Source organism: Ostrea edulis, chromosome 2 (genome assembly GCF_947568905.1).
Source record: "Ostrea edulis chromosome 2, xbOstEdul1.1, whole genome shotgun sequence".
In the NCBI taxonomy this organism is placed as follows: Eukaryota; Metazoa; Mollusca; class Bivalvia; order Ostreida; family Ostreidae; genus Ostrea; species Ostrea edulis.
In genome coordinates this window covers 58,628,173-58,647,893 of record NC_079165.1, presented here as the reverse complement: position 1 = coordinate 58,647,893, position 19,721 = coordinate 58,628,173, and the positions used below count along the sequence as shown (strand labels likewise).

The 19,721-nt window shown below is 35.2% G+C and overlaps 1 protein-coding gene across 1 annotated transcript in view; it reads right to left on the bottom strand.

The window, feature by feature from the left end:
- Positions 1–19,721, bottom strand: part of LOC125680831 (fibrocystin-L-like) — a 61,142-nt gene that overhangs the window by 7,403 nt on the left and 34,018 nt on the right. The window contains exons 22-35 of the mRNA XM_056154577.1: positions 18,822–18,951; positions 18,205–18,573; positions 16,194–17,689; positions 14,626–14,788; positions 14,060–14,323; positions 11,770–12,027; positions 11,290–11,538; positions 10,921–11,088; positions 5,646–5,879; positions 4,507–4,800; positions 3,940–4,359; positions 3,429–3,594; positions 3,058–3,290; positions 1,597–1,842 (exon numbers count right to left, since the gene is read on the bottom strand). Coding sequence (XP_056010552.1) covers positions 1,597–1,842; positions 3,058–3,290; positions 3,429–3,594; positions 3,940–4,359; positions 4,507–4,800; positions 5,646–5,879; positions 10,921–11,088; positions 11,290–11,538; positions 11,770–12,027; positions 14,060–14,323; positions 14,626–14,788; positions 16,194–17,689; positions 18,205–18,573; positions 18,822–18,951 — 4,690 coding nt within the window. The remainder of the gene's footprint in view (positions 1–1,596; positions 1,843–3,057; positions 3,291–3,428; positions 3,595–3,939; positions 4,360–4,506; positions 4,801–5,645; positions 5,880–10,920; positions 11,089–11,289; positions 11,539–11,769; positions 12,028–14,059; positions 14,324–14,625; positions 14,789–16,193; positions 17,690–18,204; positions 18,574–18,821; positions 18,952–19,721) is intronic.

The window sequence follows — 19,721 nt, the reverse complement described above, 5'->3', positions numbered from 1 at the left end:
CTGTCCTGCTACGTCATCAAGTTGACTATTCTGCCACGTCATCACTAGGCCTATGTGTGTTGTTTCTTTAAATTAATTTGTATTTTATTCATATATTTGGTTGTGTTTATTTTTGGTAGCATCAAACGAATACATTTCGTTTAGAATGCTTGTGTGGAAATTCCCATTCTATAAATAGCGCTAACATTAGAACGGGGAAGACGCATTCCAGAGAAAAGTAGTCCTGCGTGCTTAGTGCAGATGAACTCCTGACAAAATTTTTTTAAACTAAAAAATCAAATGAATTTTTCATCCAATCAGCATCCTTGTTAAGTCATCACTCTAAAAGTTATTAAGGAGGTACTCTACATCGTCATAATGGCTGACTTCCTTTAAAAACATGGAGAAAAAAATCAATATCAGCAATATTTGACTTTTCCTTTTCAATTTAAATACCTAGACGAGTAGCTCAGTAGGTTAGCATACTGACTGCTGAACCGTAGGTCGCAGGTTCGAGTCCAGCAGGAGTTTTAATTTTTTTTCAGATTATCTTCTACTAAAACTATATTTTTTGACAAAATAAAGTAAATTTGAAAAATTTCAACTTCAAAATATTGTACATATCCTCCACTTTTCATCTACATCAAATTTCTCTGGTGTAGCATACCTCCTTAAATGATTTGCTTCCATCTTAATTGAGCTGAAAACTCAAGAGCTTTTCTGAACAAATTTCTATATCATTTTTCGGTATACTTTACACATATTTCCCCATATCAAACTTAGAGCAAAGCATCCTATTATTAGTATTTAGAATAAAATGAAAAAAACCACACTCCTTCAAAGGGGAGATAATTCAAACATGGGATTGGGTGTTCAAATACCTTCTACAGTGAAGCAGAAAAGCAGTGACTTGCATAAAAGCTTCAACAAAGATTCGAATAATTATGGTTTAAAACATAATCTCTGGAACCAGAATAGGGCCACAGCAAGGTTTCAAAGTTTAATATAAGATACCTAGGAAAATTCATTAAATATCTTCTTCTCAAGAACCACAACAGTATATATACCAAATGAATATGCATGCATTATCAAATTGAGTAGATTCATGTTTGTTCCCACTATGGCCCTTAGGGTCTTGACAGGGCCATGAGAGGAATTTAAAGTTTTTAATACATAGGAATGATACATATACTAAAATTATTTAAAATTCTTCCCAGGAACCGTAAATATGCAAAATATTAAAGTAAAATACATCCTTTATTTAGTATACATTCAAAATACCCAGTCTTTGCAGAAGGAATCAAATTTAAAGTTTTGCATAGAAATATATCAGAAAACTTTTTCCAAAGAACCAAAAGCATATGTACATGTAATATGTCAAAGTAATATATGCAAGTGTCCTTATTTAGTGTAGACTGCAGTTTGTTAACACCATGCTCCATAGGGCATGACAAAAAGCAATTGCTCACCTGAGTTTAATGTGGCCCATAGGCCTCTTGTATTTATTTATCAATTATTTAGAGACTTTGATTTTACGTTTTTACATGTGGAATCTCAGCGGTGATTTTGCCAAGATATGTACTCATTGATATAAGGAATGCACAATATACTGCTTACTGGATAACACTAAGGCTTGGAATGTGGAGAGCCTGAGTCTACATGTATAACCACCACACCAACCATGGTCCTGGGGTCCATTAATGAGATCGAGATAACCATTTCCAAGGAGAGCCACAGGTGACAGCCGTCGTTTCTCTGTATCCGAGTCCATGTTCTCTATGGTCAGTGTGTAGTGTTTTAAGTTTGGACAATCGTAAGCCTGCCAGGAGGATTTACTGCTACAGCTGTCATCTCTGATGATACCTGTTATACAACATACATAAAACATTGGGTAAATTCCCTTCCTTTCCCAACATGCTGTATTAATTTCATAAAGCTATAATTATAAACAAAATAATTTACAGTAAAAGTATATACAGCAAATTTACAGATACAACAAAGTTTTTCTTCATGTTTCTTTATCAGAAATATCAGTTATAACCATTTGCAATGGGTATATAGCAAAATGAAAAAAATCTTTATTCCCTGAATGTATTGAAACAATGTGTTTTTATCCGTTTAAAATAAAATTTTATTTCATATAGAATCATTGCTATTAATTTTTTCTACCATACATGCATTTACTGAATTGTTTCCACTTTCATTTTTACCATTGGACATGCCCTTACATGTGTTAGTATACAAGTGGCCAGTATGAAGTGTCAATAATTACAACCAAGTTTATTTCAAGTTTATATGACAACTTTAATTTTTATACACCCTAAACCAGTCAAGCCCATATCAATGACACTTTTAACACAATATAATCACTTGTAAACTAAAATTGATGAAAATTCATTATTTTGTTTATTTACATATTTGTTTCAAGCCTCTTTAAGAATTTTTCACAAATATTGAGACATCATCAACTGCATGCATATGATATATGATGTGCCACAAATTTAGCCCTAAGCATGGTGCTAAGAATCATGGCAGTAAGGGTTCTTTACTGCTGCATTACAAAAACTAAGTTTTAAAGGTTTTAAGTAAAAGCCCCCCCCCCCCCCCCCCTCCCTCAATTCTAGATGCCAAGTGTTTGGCAAAAGATCAGTCACTATCTATAATTCTGTATTAGGTCAGATGTGTCCAAGGCATGAGCAGGGTTCACACCCAAGACCTTCAGGTCAGAATGCTACTGATCATATTGACCGAGTCAGCTGACTTCAAAATGCCGCATACAAACATTACACAGCTGTAAGCTGTACCAGTTTCCATACTTTCTGTTATTTGTCTCTTCAAAACTACAAAAATGTCCGTACTTGTAATTTTTTTAATTGTGTTTTACAATAATGATTACTTTTATACCACACTAAAACATGAGTTTATTATAACTATGCTTTGTAATCTGCTCTTCTCATACCAAATCCATTCTAAATTAAAGAATTCCATAGGTCCCCAAACATTATATATTCCTGTATGTATACATTTTTTTTTTTATTACTTATATTTGGTCTTGGCAGCCTGTCAAAAACATTTTACCTTTGTGAGGAGCCAATGTATCCATGGGAATTCTCTCTCCATCTAGAGTGACCTGCATTTCCTTGGGAACCCTGTAGTCCCCCAACATGTAGGCAGGGTCTCCGTTCCACTCATGTTCAGACTGGGGAATGACTGAGCCAACATGACCCAAGAAGCTGCCATCCATGTCCACCACCAGTGTTTTGACCTTGGCATCACATGCCATGTCCACACAGTCTGCTTGGTTGATCTTCCTGCAAGGCAAGTAAACGCCATTTTAGTTATACAGAATCATATCCACTTAATTTAGAAGAGATTTAACAGTACAAAGAGTATTCAGAGTACCTGTAACACTACAATATAAAATGTAGCTTTAGTGGAAATAAGCATACCCCAAGTTTGATCGAGGATAGAAGATCTTAGACTCTTGATCAACATCTACTAAGACCACACTGCTCGTCTCCATTCTGTGGTTCCCATCATCATTCTGAAAATTAGGGGCAATGACCACGTCTCTGCTACCTGAGCAGCGGTTACCAAATTTGGAGAAAGTAGTGCCTTCAACAGAGCAAAGGGTCTTAAAACATTAAATAACCAAACAACTAAGCAATACTACAATCTCTATCATAAAACAGGCCTCAAAAATAAAAAGATCTTGATAATTGAATATCAAAGTTTAAAAGAAAGGAATCATTTACCTGTGTATCTATTATTTTTCATGTTTTGGGGGTTTTTCCCCCCCCCAAATTGCAAAAAAAGATTGAACAGTTTACAAACAAATGCAGATTTTTTCAAATTGCAAAATTTATACTTAAAAAGAGATTCAAAATTCCTTCCATATAATATATTGATTTAAGGAAGAAAGTAACATTCAGAAAATCCTGAAACTTGGTAAACATATACCCGATACAGCAGCCATTCCACCAATCGCCTGGTAGGCCTTTATGCCAGCAAATGGTTTTTCTGGAGCTTTGTTTCCTCCAGAAGAAAATGTTGGCATTGTAATCCCAAGTCTCTTTGATCCAATGTGAGCACGGCTTTGCCCACTGAGTTTGATGTTGCAGTCATTGATATTAGGAATATCTGTACTACAATCAAAGGCATCAGAAGTACCAACAATGAGACTGTCTTCAACTCTAGCAAACTTGTCCTCATACAAGTGTCGTTTAGCTACTGGGCCAATGATGAACTGGAAGACATTGACCCCATTGTCTGCTGCGTTGACTCCTTTTATAATTGAGTTGACGAAGTTATTGTAGTATATTCCATAATCCAGGTTCTTCCAAACATCAAAGTTGTTAATTTGAACGCAATCCATACCAGCTGTACCACAAAATCGAAAGATAAAATTATTTTAAACAATAGAAAGTAACTTTATGTTGTTTATAAGTTTATACATAGTATGGAAATCCTTTATACATGCATGATTATATATGTATGTATATATTGGAACAAAACTTTTTCACTTACTTGGAATTGGGGTCATTTGCTGGATATTTGCCACTCCTAGGAGTGTAGTATGAGCCACATTGCCTTTCCAGGCTGAAGTTGCACCACATTCCTCCCCTAATATGTTGTAACCAACCCTCTGGGCTCCTCCCACAGCATTGTATTCCAACACCAAGTTGGTTGCAGAGTTCAAATTGAAGGCTCCATTGTACCTTACATTCAAGTTTTCAAATCTGTCATTGTAACACCCATCCCATTTTACATTGGTTACAAAGTTGTGAGATATCTTCGTATTAGAACTGGTGGTCTCCAAAGCTGGAAAGTGTCAATTCAAAATGCATTGTAGTGACATTTATTCTGTAAATGGGAATCACTTAAATCTGGGGACTGAATTCTAACAAGCATATTCTCCAAATCCATTTGCCTTTACATGTAAGGGAAATTTTATCCTACAGGTACTTTTATTCAACTCCTCGAAAAAGAATCAAACTAAATTCAAATCCCATCTAAAATGTTTAGTGAAGATCCAGTTATGGCATCAGAAGTGTGTGCTGTGGGTGTTGGGGTTTTGTTAAAATCAATATTGCTCACACTTAAAGGGGCATGGACACGATTTGAACTGAAAATTTTCAAATGGTATTTTCAACATTTTTAATGTTTACAATGCTTAACTAAGGTATTTTTAATGGTTAGCAAAATTGTTGAGTTACAAGTAAGATACTACACTCACAATTCTTTTCTTTTTTTTTGTAAACAAGGCGGGGAGGGGCGGATTATCAAATGAATTACACGATTTTCTTTCTTAGAGGAAATCCCATCAGTACTTCATCAATTTGTTCTTATTTTCATTAGCAATATGGAAGTCATCTATATTTACAGGTGTAAATCTCAGGGATGCTGGACATCATGTTGCCATGATTGTTGTTTTTATAACAAACAGATGAATTAATCATTCATCCACGTGACCATGTTACGTGATATGAAGGCTAGAAATACCTTTCATACCTTTCTTTCATAGGATATCTGTATCTTGCATGTGTTGATATGAGAAAATTATGTATCTTTCATGATTAACTTCAATTTGACAAATGCACATGTATGTCATTACATAGTTAAACTATTTTGTTTGTGCCATGTACAGTTAGTTGATTAATACTTACCGAACCAAACCGAGTCTGCCATGACATTCCACTCTACTGGCAAGTTGTTTGTGCCATGTACGGTGACAGCAGGAGCAAAACTTTTGTGGAAGGAACAATGTTTAACATAAGATGGTTTGATGTGATTTACCGTGCCAGCATCTACAAAAGCCAGAGAGTTGCGTGCATCTCCACGCTCCACCCATCCCTCCTGTCCTGTATAGCGGAATTCAACATTATGAAGACGTGCATATCCTGAAATTGAAAAAAAATCACTTAATATTTCATAAATTTGTAGGGTGTTATTAGCAATATAAGATTTATATCTTTTTGCATCTGTAAATATCAATTAAAGCAGGAAATGCAGGGTGATTTGATGCTCTGAAAAACATGGGCTCCACAAATAGGGGTATCTCATTGAAATGTGGGCGTAATTTCAAAACTGATCTTTAGCATCCTGAACTTTGATCTTTAATAACAAAAACCTATGGGAGCCCAGATCTTTGTGGGTAATATAACACATTCACCATTCCTGACAATTCACTGAGCAGTCCAAAGAAATTCAATTCTGTGAATTTATTTGGGCTCTGTTCCATATAAACATTTAAATAATCTTGAGTTTAATTCAGCAATTATTAGTAGTTAACCTGAACACCTTGTCCAGACTGTCATACTTTACTGCACCGTTCTCAAAGTACAGGTGTGATTACTGTTCAATTGTTAACGCAAGACGCATGTCGCACGACATCAACCAATTGCAATAATAAAATGAAACTAGAGCAAAGCTCGTTGCAAAGCAACGAGAGGTCTTCCGTCGGAGCTGTGTGACATAAAAACCTTGAATTTAACCATATGTCCTTGGGTCAGGTCCTAATGCAGCCTCAGTTAACATGAAAATCTGTTGTTTCTTCATTACTTGATATGGCCAGGACAGGGTTTGTACTTTCTAAAAAGTGAACTTGACAATGTGACCATGGGTCAAGGCCAGGACATATTCTTTGATCATATGGAAACTTTTTATCAGTATTAATTAAAAAAAATTGCCATTAGTAAGATATATTAAGACTCTAATCAATTTTTAATTTTTAGACCTTTAGAAATGGTGCAAATGACCTTACATCAAGAATATTCATGTTATGGTCATTAATAATCTTTATGTGAAGAATGAGCTTACGGTGTATTTTTAAAATTAAATGACATTTGATACAGGAACCGTGCATGAGTATGTGTGTGTGGGATCTAACTTTTGCCTTCTTTCCCTCTTGATATGTTATATGTAACATCATCCCGGGAAAAATTATTTGAAATACTTATCCAGTGATTTTACAAAAGACGAATACAAGTTAAGTTTTTAGAAAGAAAATAATCAACTGTGACAGGAAGATAAGTACTGTAACGATATAAGTAGTTTGGCTACGCTGGCGATTCTGACTTCTCGTATGTACTTATGAAATAGTTTGAGAATTTAATATATATCATTGAAATAAAGCTATGAAGGTGTACTATAATTTTTTATTGTAAGGTGTTAAATAAATTTATACTACTCAAGTACATGCGTGTATGATCTCATTCCACGAATCAGTCTTTTGAGGCGCGCGTGTATGTGGGATTAAATTCTTTCAGCATTTAACTTTTCAGTCCCAATAATGAAGAAAAAATTACTATCTAAATTTATGAAATTTATGGCTCAGGACATACAATAAAGATTTATAGCTGTTACCAATATTTTATCATACAACAAAATTATGATAGCATAATATTCAGACTGAAGAGAATAATTCATCGAGTTTGAATTATTTAAACATACAAATCAAATAAATTGCTCTCAAATCTTGAATATTTTATTAAACTTTAATATCTCTCTGCGTAAATACATGTAGGTATATTATGTACACAGTGCGCACAGAAGTCGCGTATGAATTTCACGCCAGGGGCACGTGCCGAAGTTACATAATTTGGACCAGGAGTTCTGAATCAATGTTTAATCAAAGTCATTGTTTTTAAACAATAAAACAACAAATCATTTGAAATGAGACTGGTCGGCCATGGGTTTCTGAATATTCTATACACATGTTTAGATTTGGTTTAATCATGATTATAAACTATTGATTTCAAAACATGTTCAGAAATAATTCGTTATGTTTGTAAAATGTATCCATTTTCTTTTTCACAACGAAGAATTTGAGTAAAGCTTGCGTGTTCAGTTAAAGTAGTGTGAAATCACAGATCGCTAGTCCAGCAGCGATGAATCTCCGATATTAAACACACATTCAATTAGACATGATTGAGAAACGAACTGTATATTAAATTGCAGATTTTAAAATTGATGCCTGACTCGATGCTTTAGAGTTTTGAATTTAAAACAAATCAAACGTAAGAGCAGGGACGTATAAACAAGTATATACATCCCCGGAAAGACTGAATTATTCGAAAAATCCAATATGATCAAAAACATAACATTCTGTGTTATATTTAGGACGACAATGTTTACTTCGTGTACATGCCCTGGTTCACACGCGATGGTTCTTCGAGGCGGTTACGTAATTGTAAACAAAAACAAACCCCGCAGTGTATGTAAGATGCGTGTAGTTAATGACTGAGTTATTCTATGTTTGAAGGTTTGTTTCTTCAATTAAATATATCGTTGTTTTAATAACAAACGTAGAAGAGATAACCTTTTCCTCTTTTTTTTCTTTAAAAGAATATTAGCATTTCATGAAGTCAGATTTATCAATTAAAGCAAGTTTATTTAAGTTATACGCATATTTTTCCCCCTTCACCTACCTAATGATACGGTTACCTGTTTGCGGGTCAAGCTTTTTACTCATATATAACACAATACTCGAGCAAAATATTATGTTTATGAGATCAATAAGATGTTAAAGAACAACTTTTCCAGCGAAAGCCATATCGAAATATTTACCGTTTTTGAGTTATAAAGCGAAAACTTTGAAGATCCCCAGATTCCTAATTTAAGAGGCCAGCCCCTTTTTAGGGATATCAAAAGAAAGCTCTTAACATTTTGCACAACTTTTGTTCTACACGTCTTAACAAAATATTTTTAGTTTAAAAGATACAAAGGAAAATATGTGTAATTTTTTGCTCCTTTAGGCGTCCTAATTTTTTAACCCTGTCAATCACCATTTTGAACGCTGTAATAAAAAAACAATAAACGATGTGCACAACTACAATGCTCCTACTTTTCATTTTCAATGCATTTTCTGCTCAAGATTATACAGTCTCGGAGCCTTTGTCTGGAAACCAAAGCCCCTAAAATTTCATTCAAAGGGGAATAACTCGTGAACAGAAGGGAATTTTGAAATGTAGTACATGATTTTAAAATTGTTCTATAAAGTTTATAAACCCTGAAAATTTGAGCAAAATCCATGCAGAAATGAGCGAGATATGAAGCTTCAAAGTTAGCGTCTAGGAAAAAGAAAAAAAAAAGAATAATAAGAATAATCTTAACCAGCACAATCAGTAGAAGGTCTTCCATTGTTACGGAAGACCTTAATAATAAAATTTGAAAATTTTCAGCTCAAATCGTGTCCATGCCCCTTTAATAAATTATCATTTGTCATTTTGCAAAATTGAAACAAAAATCAACAGTTTAATACAAGTATCTAATGATCATCAATGCATTTCAGAAGATATCACATGTTTGCACTTGTTACCCATCATATTTGCTATGATAAATGTAATGGTAATGTAGATTGAAATTCATTTAAAAAACTGCAATTTCAATCCAATATTTTCACAGTTGTTGGAACTGAACTTAAGCAATGCTAACTTGCATTCATAATTTCATGTGTTGATTACATGCATCTCAGTGAACTTGAAATGCAAGATATCAGTCTTTCCAGTTTTGCTTCAGATTTGGATATTTTATTGCACATAGATGTTAATGGCAAACTAACAATTCAACTTTTTGACAAACAGGATGACTTAAGCTTCCCCATTGTCAAATTCCCATATTTGTGTAGCAATATTCCATTATGACCTGCATATAGTTTATCACTCTCAACTGATATGATATGCAAAAGCATGTTCTGCATGTGATCAATTTTTAAATTGAAACAGGCAACTGACAAATAAGTTGATGTTACAAGGGTTTCAAAGTAATGTTTAATGTCAGCAGTTTGCCAATTCAATGGTCATTAATGTTTGCAAATACAACTATTACTAGGTCTAATGCTGCCAGACATGTTTCATACAAACTGTTTGGCCATTCTTTACATACTGATTTTGATTATGGATCACTCCATTTACCTAATCAAGATATAGGGTTCACAGCAAGTATGAGCAGTCAACAGGAGATGCTTACTCTTCCTAGGCACCTGATCCCATCTCTGGTGTGTCCAGAGGAATCTGTGTTTGCCCAACTCTTAATTGTGTATTATTTACGGGATTGATAACTGTTTGTTATCTTCACTTTTTCATTTCAATCCAAAGTTTTCATGATCGTGTGTGCTAAATCAAATCTCTTTTCATTGAGATATCAAATGTCTTCAAATGACAATCATGAATGCTGTATTTTTCCAATCCTACAGTTAATGTTCCGTAGTCTTAACAACCCCTGTTATTTGAAATCAGATTTTAAAAAATACTGTCACAATCTTGCACACAAAGAATTTCAGAATTCGCTTCAAGTGACCTTGACCTTTTACATTCAACTATGCTCACCAGAACATTAAAATTTTAATGTTGATTTATGAGCAATTACATATAGCACTTTCAACTCTTATTCTAATTCTAGGATCATAGTTTGAGCAAACTTTCATAATGAAGCTTTTTAAACAAGTTTTGGTTTCACTGGTCCAGTGGTTCTTGTGTTGAAGATTTTTAACCCTTCCCCTTTTTAAATTTCCTTCACTTGAAAGAAGTCACGGTCTCTCATTGAACAAACTTATTTTAAAAAATATTTCATTCAATTCTGAAAGGGATTGGGCATTAGGATAAACCTAAGTTAACCCTCTCCCTTAAAGTTGAACAAACTTGAATCCCTTTTACCCAAGGATGGTTTTTTAAGTAGTGGCTCTCAAGAGGGAGATAAAAATGTGAAGAGTTTACACCTTACAGATGCAAAAAAACAAATAAAGAAAAAAAAAAACAATTAAAAAATTGGAAAGAAAATGTCACTATAATCTTGAACATGGTCATAATAGGAAATTAAACAATGACCATAAGAATAAAAAGTTTACAAACAATTGGTCAAGAAACTATTCTCACTGCAATTTGATTGAAAGAGGGTAAAAATGCATTGAATGTAAATCAGGAAAATATCAGCAAAAAGTACCTATATAAAGTTGATCATTTTCTACCAATCTAGAAACCATTATTCGACCTCCGTATGCCTCTGCCTGCATGTCTGCATAGGTTGCTCCCTCAAAGCGAATGTTTCGAGTCAACCGTCCTACTTCTGCTGCCATCTGTATAGTTTTGCCATTAGCAGTATGAGTGTGTGCTAGAAAAATACAGTCATAACATTAATGGTCATCAGGGTAGGATTTCCTACAGATAGTGCTGATGATTGCACCAAAATAGTCCATGACTTGGGAGGGCCCCAAAATAGCATGAAGCACACACTGTCTGTCTGATTCTTTATTCGACTTTCAGGTTCCCTTTCAAACTTTTGTAAATGATGTCTCAATTTAAGAACACTTACCAATGTGCTTATACTGCAATGAGCCATCTAGTGTGATTGTGAGGAAATCACTAGATACGCTACTGATTGTGAATCTTTCCACCTCTTCTGGTCTGTATCCTGTGGGGGCTATGATAATTTCATCCCCCACTACCCAGTCCACAGCAGAGACCAGAGTGATTTGGGTGTTGCCAGGATTGGCAGTTTGGGCCAGACGAGTCCATGAGTTGCCTTTTTGAATACCATGCATGTCCACTCCTCCAAAAGCAGCTGAAAAACAAGGAATGAAACAGTAAGAAATAAAATTTTAATAGCAACCAAAAATTGATATTACAGAATGACAACAGGCTTGATGATTGAAGAGATTAACAATTAATTAAATAATTACATGTATTATCATTTCTCCAAATTCTATGGACAAGATAAACCCTGCCAACTCAATATCAATACATTTACCCCATTCTGGAGCAGGGCTTCCACTGATTACAAACTCATACTTACCCAAGACTTTAGAACCTATTGTGGGACCACTGTCTTGTTCATAATAATCCGTTTGTTTATTTCCCTCAAGAATCACTAAGGCATTTGCAAGAAATGGTTTATTTGGCCAACCAATAATAAGTCGTCCTCCAAGAATTATGATGTATTTACATCGAAGTTCAAAGTCCCTAGCGCCATTATCGTCATCCAATTCCAACACACCATAGAGAACCAATTTTTCCATTCGTGGCAGAGCTATGTCACCAACCACCCATTTACCTTCAAATAAAATACATACATTTGTAACACAATTCATGTTCATGGCACAAATTGAGAATTTAAGCATAATGTCAAAAACTCCCCAAGTAGTCATAGTGCAACAAGGTGAAAATGAGACTGTCTGTGAGTATATGAGGATGGAATTTACAATGCTGGGAGTATTTTGTGTGGCATTACAATACAAAAATCAACTTCACATGACTCAATGGATAATTAAAGTTTTGTCAAACATATTTATATTCAATCAGCTTAAATGAAAGACAAGCGGAATCATTGGGCTCCTGCATGGGCATTTTATGTGTGATTGGAGGGAATATAATTCCATTTATGGTCAACAGATTCAAAGGTATTTGTCACAAGAAAAAGAGGCCCATGGACCACATTGCTCATCTGATTAGTTGCATTTTCCCATGTTAAAATCACAGACCATGGTGTGAAAAAAAAATTAGAAACTACACTTCATTAGGTGCAAAATTTTTTTTTTTTTAAAAATACATGTAATATTATTGTGTGGTTCTGGTTTCTTGACCTATCCAATTTTTTATGAAGACCCTCATTTTTTAAAGATCGAGATCTAATTATTGTAATTAACTGTCCCCCCCCCCCCCCCCCAAATGTGTTGATGATGCTAGGAAATTCAAGAAATTTAGGACATCAAAGGGTGCAGACAGTATACAGAGTATCACAGTTTTGAGTAATATTTACCACGTCAATATTTTAGTATCATAGCATTAATGGGCCTCTCATGTTTTCTTGTTTATAACATACTTTTATATGATATGTAATCATTTTAACACTCCTTTGGCCCTTTAAACCCCAATCAAATTGTATTTGTATTTTGTTAAGTCATTGCGACTTGAGATGGGCTTAATCTATATGTTAATTAGATAACTTCATTATACAGTCTGTTTTAGGCCAACAGGGACCTGTACTACCCTGCTGGGCTCCCCTCAGGTAAGGTAGTAGGTCAAGTAGCCCCAAGAAGCCAAATGTTTTTAGTAGTACTAGTAGTTTTATATGTATATATAGAGAGAAAAAAGGTTTTTAAAGAATTTGTCATAACAGTTGATCTTCAGTATCTTGAACATTGATATCTTGAATATCATGGACATGTCAAAGTGAGTTGAAAGTTTCAACTACATTTTCTTTACACATTTTAACCTCAATATTTTGAACCTTCTGATATCTTAGTTTTTTCTCTACCCCATCAAGTTTGAGATAATAAGCTTTTGTAAAATTTTAAACCTCCTTTGACCCAACCAAGACCCCAGGAAACATGGTTTGAACAAATTAAACTGCACAAGAATGCGAGGATGCTGCATAGCTGCATATTAATGTGATGTATTGTATCCTTGTGGTACTTGAGAAGATTTGAAATCCCCATTGCAGCCCCACCATGGCTCCTGGGATCTAGATTTGAATAAGCTTAACTTTTCGATTTATAAGGAAGTTTCTATGCACGTTATGGCATTTTGGTCAAGTGGTTCTTGAGAAGATTTTAAAACACCTCACCCTGTTGTTACCATCTTAAAATTATCTCCCCTTTAATGGAATGCTTTAATTGTAACAAGTTTGGTTGATATTGGCATTGTGGTTCTTGAGAATAGGTCAAAGCAATGAAAGTTTAAAAATGACTAACAGATGGATAGACAAATTTCAATCGGAGAGCTCACTTGAGAACAGAGAGAGAGAGAGAGTATATATCATTCAAGAGAGAGAGAGAGAGAGAGTATATATCATTCAAGAGAGAGAGAGTATATATTGATTAAGGATAATCTTTTGAACATAGACAATCTCTACATCAAGAATGAGGTGTGAAAACTTGTCCATTGCATTGTTATTGACTGAGCACTAACCGGGATGGACAGACAGATAGATGGTCATGATGATATTAATTATATATACCCCAAAACTTGTTGACAGTAAATAATATAGCTTTTTTATTACAATCAAATGACTGATATATAACTTTATTTTTTATTTCTATGAACTCAAAATTCAATTCATTACTTTCCTGTATTTATTACAATACCTTTAGGTATTTTGACACTATCTCCATCCACAGGCAGGTCATACTGCCCCCCTCCTTTATTCCCACCCCATCCTTCCTCTGCATCTGACCATGTCTCCTTATCAGACCATAAAACAGCATCATCTGGGCGCGTCTCCACTGGTGGTACTGTGTTAGGGTCAGGTGGAGGCTCACAGTTTTTAAAGAAGCACTTGTACACTTTAAAGTTGATGCCTACATTTCTACTGGTGGTTGTTCCCACTGTTGTTGGGTCATGTCCTCTAACTATAGAGAATGACAAGTTATTAGTCAATAGTGACAAAACATATTTCTGTGTTATTTCATCCTTCAATACAACAAGATTAGAGAAGTACCAATGCTGCTTTTATATTTGATTAATCTGCCTACAGTGATGGAGAGGTATTCTTGAAATTAGTAAATCATAAAAGCATTATAGCAATATATACTGGTACATGTATATTGTATACTATTATACTTCAAAGAGCTCTTTAATCTATGATTAGACAATTCAAAACCTCACAATAATTTGATAAGTAACTCCTTTGTGACAGGACACCAGAATTTACCTAAGTACTTCAATACTCCACCAGCATACTCCCAATGACCATGACTGCTAGTTGCTGTATCAATGGGTGTTCCAGGGTTTGGAATGTGGGAGGAACCAGCTATGAAGAAACGACTGGGTTCTTGCTGAATGTTCTGTGCAAGAGTCACAAACTCATCTTTGGTCTGAAAATATTTCTAATGCACTTCACTTTATGCTCCAACAAGAGAACAAGAGGCCCACAGGCTTTATTGGTCACCCGAGTAGTGAGTTAAAGGCATTACTAGCCCCATTAGGGCTATGAAATCTATGATTTTCCTGTTCTGCATATATCTAAGCTTAATTCTAATATTCAGCAGCAGTATTAAACAAGATGTGTTCTTAAAACACAAATGCCCCTGAAAGTACATTGTAATCATACTCATGGAAGAAGTTACATAATAGATGTTTTAATAATATTATTTATCACACAACAGTACCATATCCGGGTTCATGATGCGGGTTCAGAAAAACAATATGAACTTGTGCACAGGTTAATGACTATGCAAATCATATAGGTCAATCACATGTATTCATGTGCCACGTAAACAAAACAACATGACATTCTTTGAAGTTGGTGACTGTTAAAATTGACGATAATGGGCATGCTATTGTAACCAAAGTTGTTCCAAGAGGAGTTTGTGTTTTTTATGAAGTGAAAATAAATGGCAATGACTTTGAAACAGAAATTTTCAAGCAACAGCTAGGCTAAGTTTATATAATTCCCCAAACCATGATGGAGCAGATGACGTTTTAAACTTGCCCTAGAGTCAGAACCCCTCCCGTGGGATCAGGAAATTTACAATTTTGGTAAAGGGCTACATATCCATTTCAACAGTTTCAATCTAGATAGTTTCAATTCAGTATCAACAGCATTCAAGAAGATGATATCTTTAAAATTGTTTTACACAAAAACACTATGCCAAGAATTGGAAGGTTAGTTATTAGGACATTTTTATAAATGTTCAGTTGTTTTAAATACACAACAACGAACACAGACCAATGGCAATAGGTTACCTGAGTGACTCAGATGACCTAAATAGCAAAGTATATAATTCAGTAAAATAATATTTTTAACATAAATTTGAACAAAACAATCAAATTCATAAAACTGCTGACACCCCACCCCCTTCAGAATTTTTTTTAGAGAATGTGGTAATTTTCTTTCACATAAATCAAAAGGAATTGCCACAAGATGAAAATATGTAAAACTGCTTGTTAAGTTGTAAACCAGGTTAAAGGTTTTGTGGATATCATGCTGCAAAATTTTTCATGCTGAATTTGCACACAAATGTGTCAGCAATAACAATACGTATAGTCACAAGAAAGATAATTCTGTATAGCAGTTGTCAAATTTCATGCTTTGGAACTCCATATCTGCCAAAATATATTCTGCCAAAATTCTTTGTATACGTATGAGCTAGAAAATCACCAAATTTACACTTGCGTAAAAAAAAACAAAAAACCTGCTATCATACAAAATGAATTACTCTGATGTGAAGAATACATAACATTAATACTTTCATTATTATGAATTACTCCTTTTAATACCTTAAAATTGTCTATTCTCCCATTAAATGTAAAGTTGGTAAACCCAGGATTATCCTGAAACTCCATGGTGTACTCCATTCCATCTAAAAATACAATCAGCCAGCCTTTTTTGTTGGTGATAGCCTTGGATCTATACGGTTGAACTGAACTTCCATGAGTGTTTGTAAATATAGCATTCTTGCCTTCCAGAGAACGTGGAACCTTATTAAATGTGAATCTGTGAAAGATGAGGTCCCTTGGACACACTACTGCTGAAACACTGCCCTTGCTGAAAGCTGGCACTGCTACACAGGTGGATGGCAGGGTGTCTGCCTGAGGGAGTACAAACTTTCCAGCATCTGCTGCTGAAGGACCATCAGATATTAGGGATCCATCTAAATCTTCAATCAATGCCTCCCATGCCCAGAAGAATTTCCCCCTGTTGGGTGAGTTGACAAACGCCAGTCCCTTGGTCTTGTACATATACCCACCACAATATACTGAACACTTTCCAGTGATTCTGGTCACTCCAAATGCAGCACAGTTACTTTCATCAAAGTTAACAAATTTAACATTTTCAACTTCGAAGCCATATTTGTAAGGAAGTTTGATCCCATCTCTTGTGCATCCCTGTTCTGTTTTAGTAAGCTCAGTGGCATGTCCCACTATCAAAGCATTTTCAATGACCTGAGTTCCCTCCAAAACCTGCTTGCCTTCATATCCAGCTAACTTGTTGTTCACAAGAACAAAGTCTTTTAATCTAACTGAACCACCATCAACTATCTCAGCACCTTTCTCACAATTCCACACAGTCAGACCAGAGAAGAGTGATTCCTGAGGTGTTTTGGAGTTACATCCCCCACCAACTTTTGGTGTGAATGTTTGAAACACCCATAAACCAAACCATCCATTGGAATGAACAGTGTTGTTGAAAAATGATCCAATAGGAACTTTCTGTGGACAAATGGAGGTAGTAAAAGAAGGACCTGATGGGTTCTTGTGCATTCGATACCAAAATCCAAAGTGCGTACCACCTGCCACTGCATTATGCTCAACAATGTTGTTTGGATTTGTGATCCAAAATGCAGCTGGGGCATTGTCATCATTTTGCAGACTTGAACTAGCAATAACAAATATCAGCAAGTTAAACTTCAGGATGTTTCCTGTCTCTATTCCATCCTCCAAAAACATGGCTCCTCCCATAATATTGTATGCCACATTGTGTTCCACTAGCACATTGTGAGTTCCATGAATGTTGACAGCCCTGTTAAAGGATTTATGAAAACTGCAACCCCTAACATAGGACCCAGTCATGTCACCATTAATATGGAAATGGACAGGGTAACGTCCTAGACGGAAAGCTTGTCCTACATAATTGAATTCCACATATTCAATGTGTGCAAAAACAACTCCAGAATCTGGTTGTGGGGCATGGAAAATGATATGAGCCCCAAACTGATCACTTCCGATCTCCTCTCCAAATAGGCCTTGGAAGCAGGGACGTTGAGCAAACTCACCTGCAAAAAAAACCCATGAATATGAACAGATATTCATTTTAAATACATAATTCATAACATATTGACATCAACGTTTATCATGTCAATTACTTCTTTTCCCATAGCATGTATATCTAAAATGATACTGTCATTTATATAATTCAAACTTTCCTCCACAACTTGGTTCACTTTTTATTACTTTCCCTGTAAGCATCAGTATTTCAGCCTACCATTAACTAATTTGCATTTCACAAAATAATCCAGTATTAGCAGACTCCCTTTATGCAATTTCACAGGTGAATAGATTGAATTACATGGTGCCATAACAATGTTTGATTGTCTTACAACACTCATTAATGTAAATCTATTGTATCATTTTTGTATTTTATAAGTGGTGTGCATTTTGTCATTTTCCTTTAATACTAGCTAGCACCATGTCGAACAACAGAAGGAGTGGGACAGACACTATCCATAGATTGGGAGTCAATTAATCATTATGTCAGAGGAATATACTGAAGCAGAATGGAAAACCTTACCAGTATCAAAGCCCTGTGGACATTCCTCAATAACATCATGCCACTGGTCATCATTTGTCCCACGAACAACAATTGATCGTGTAAGAAGCCCAACTTCTGCTCGGAATTCAATGTTTTGGCCACCGTATGTTCCTATCACGCCTAGATGTTCATATTGCAGTGGTTGGGTCAGGGTTAAAGTCCTACCATCAGCTGAGACAGAGGCAATAGTGGACTCCTCTGTTTCCTTTTGTGTGTGTCTGTGATTAGTTGTTGCTATGGCAATGGAATCTCCCGCCTTCCAATCCACTGGATGAGTTAGAGTTATACTTGTTGCCCCAGCAACAGCTGTGTTATCTAGACGAGTCCAGGCAGTCACAATTCTTTGTCCTGTTAAATTAATCAAACACAAACTGTATCTATATATCTCATAGGAACGTGAAAATATTGCAATGCAAGTATATCATGTAAATCAAAAGATACCTCGGCATGTTATGTTTTCAAAAACTTCATTGAATATTTCATTAAAAAATATGGAGGTTTTTTTTAACAACATTTCATAAGTTGTGGCAAAAGTGGGATTGAAAGTTTCCTAGTTCACCGTATTTCTTCAAGGAAATTTTTCATATAATACAAACCATGTAATTCCAGTGATCCATTTCGGACTCCTATCATTTTGGTGCCATACACAGGAAGTTCCTTAGATCGCACATGTCCATGTAGAGTGATTGTGGCTTTATTAGGGAATGGTGCATCCTCAGTTCCAACCTAAATATAACATTGTGAAAAGCAAAAATTGTCAAATTTCAACACAAAAATTGTCACCTACAGTGAAGCCTCATTAATTCGTACACTTTAGTTCCTAGCAAAATCATCTGAATAAATAAAGCGTTTAGATAACTAAATTACATATGTTATAATCAATATGCTTACTTCATTGACGTGTAATATGAAATAAACATGAACAATTTGCTTTGTAAAATAAATCATGATAATGTTTGCATGCATTTCAAAGCACTAGAATTGAAATATCCACGAGACGAAATTCGAACTTGATCTGTAACTTGTTATGGCAAAGCAATGTACCAAATATCAAATAAATAACTGCAAGAATAGAGAATAAAAAGTGCAGAAAACTGATCTGACAGACAGATGGATGGACGGAGTGCAAACTTAAAAGTCCCCTTCAACTTCGTCGGTAGGGGACAAACAACGAAGACAACAATGGAGACTGTTTAAATCCAATGGAACAGTTTGATGATGAAGTATTTGATGTAGCGGTCAGCCGGGTTTGATCGCCGGTGGCCAGTTAGCTCAGTTGGTAGAGCACCATACTAGAGATTCAGGGGGCCCGGGTTCGAATCCCGGTCTGGTCCGTTGCATTTTCTCCCTACCTGATACTATACATTTATTGCATGATAGTGAGGGAGATATGAAGATTTATTCACCCAAGAAAAATCATATTCCCCAAGGGCAACGCCCGAGGGGAATATGATTTTTCTTGGGTGAATAAATCTTCATATCTCCCAAACATTCAC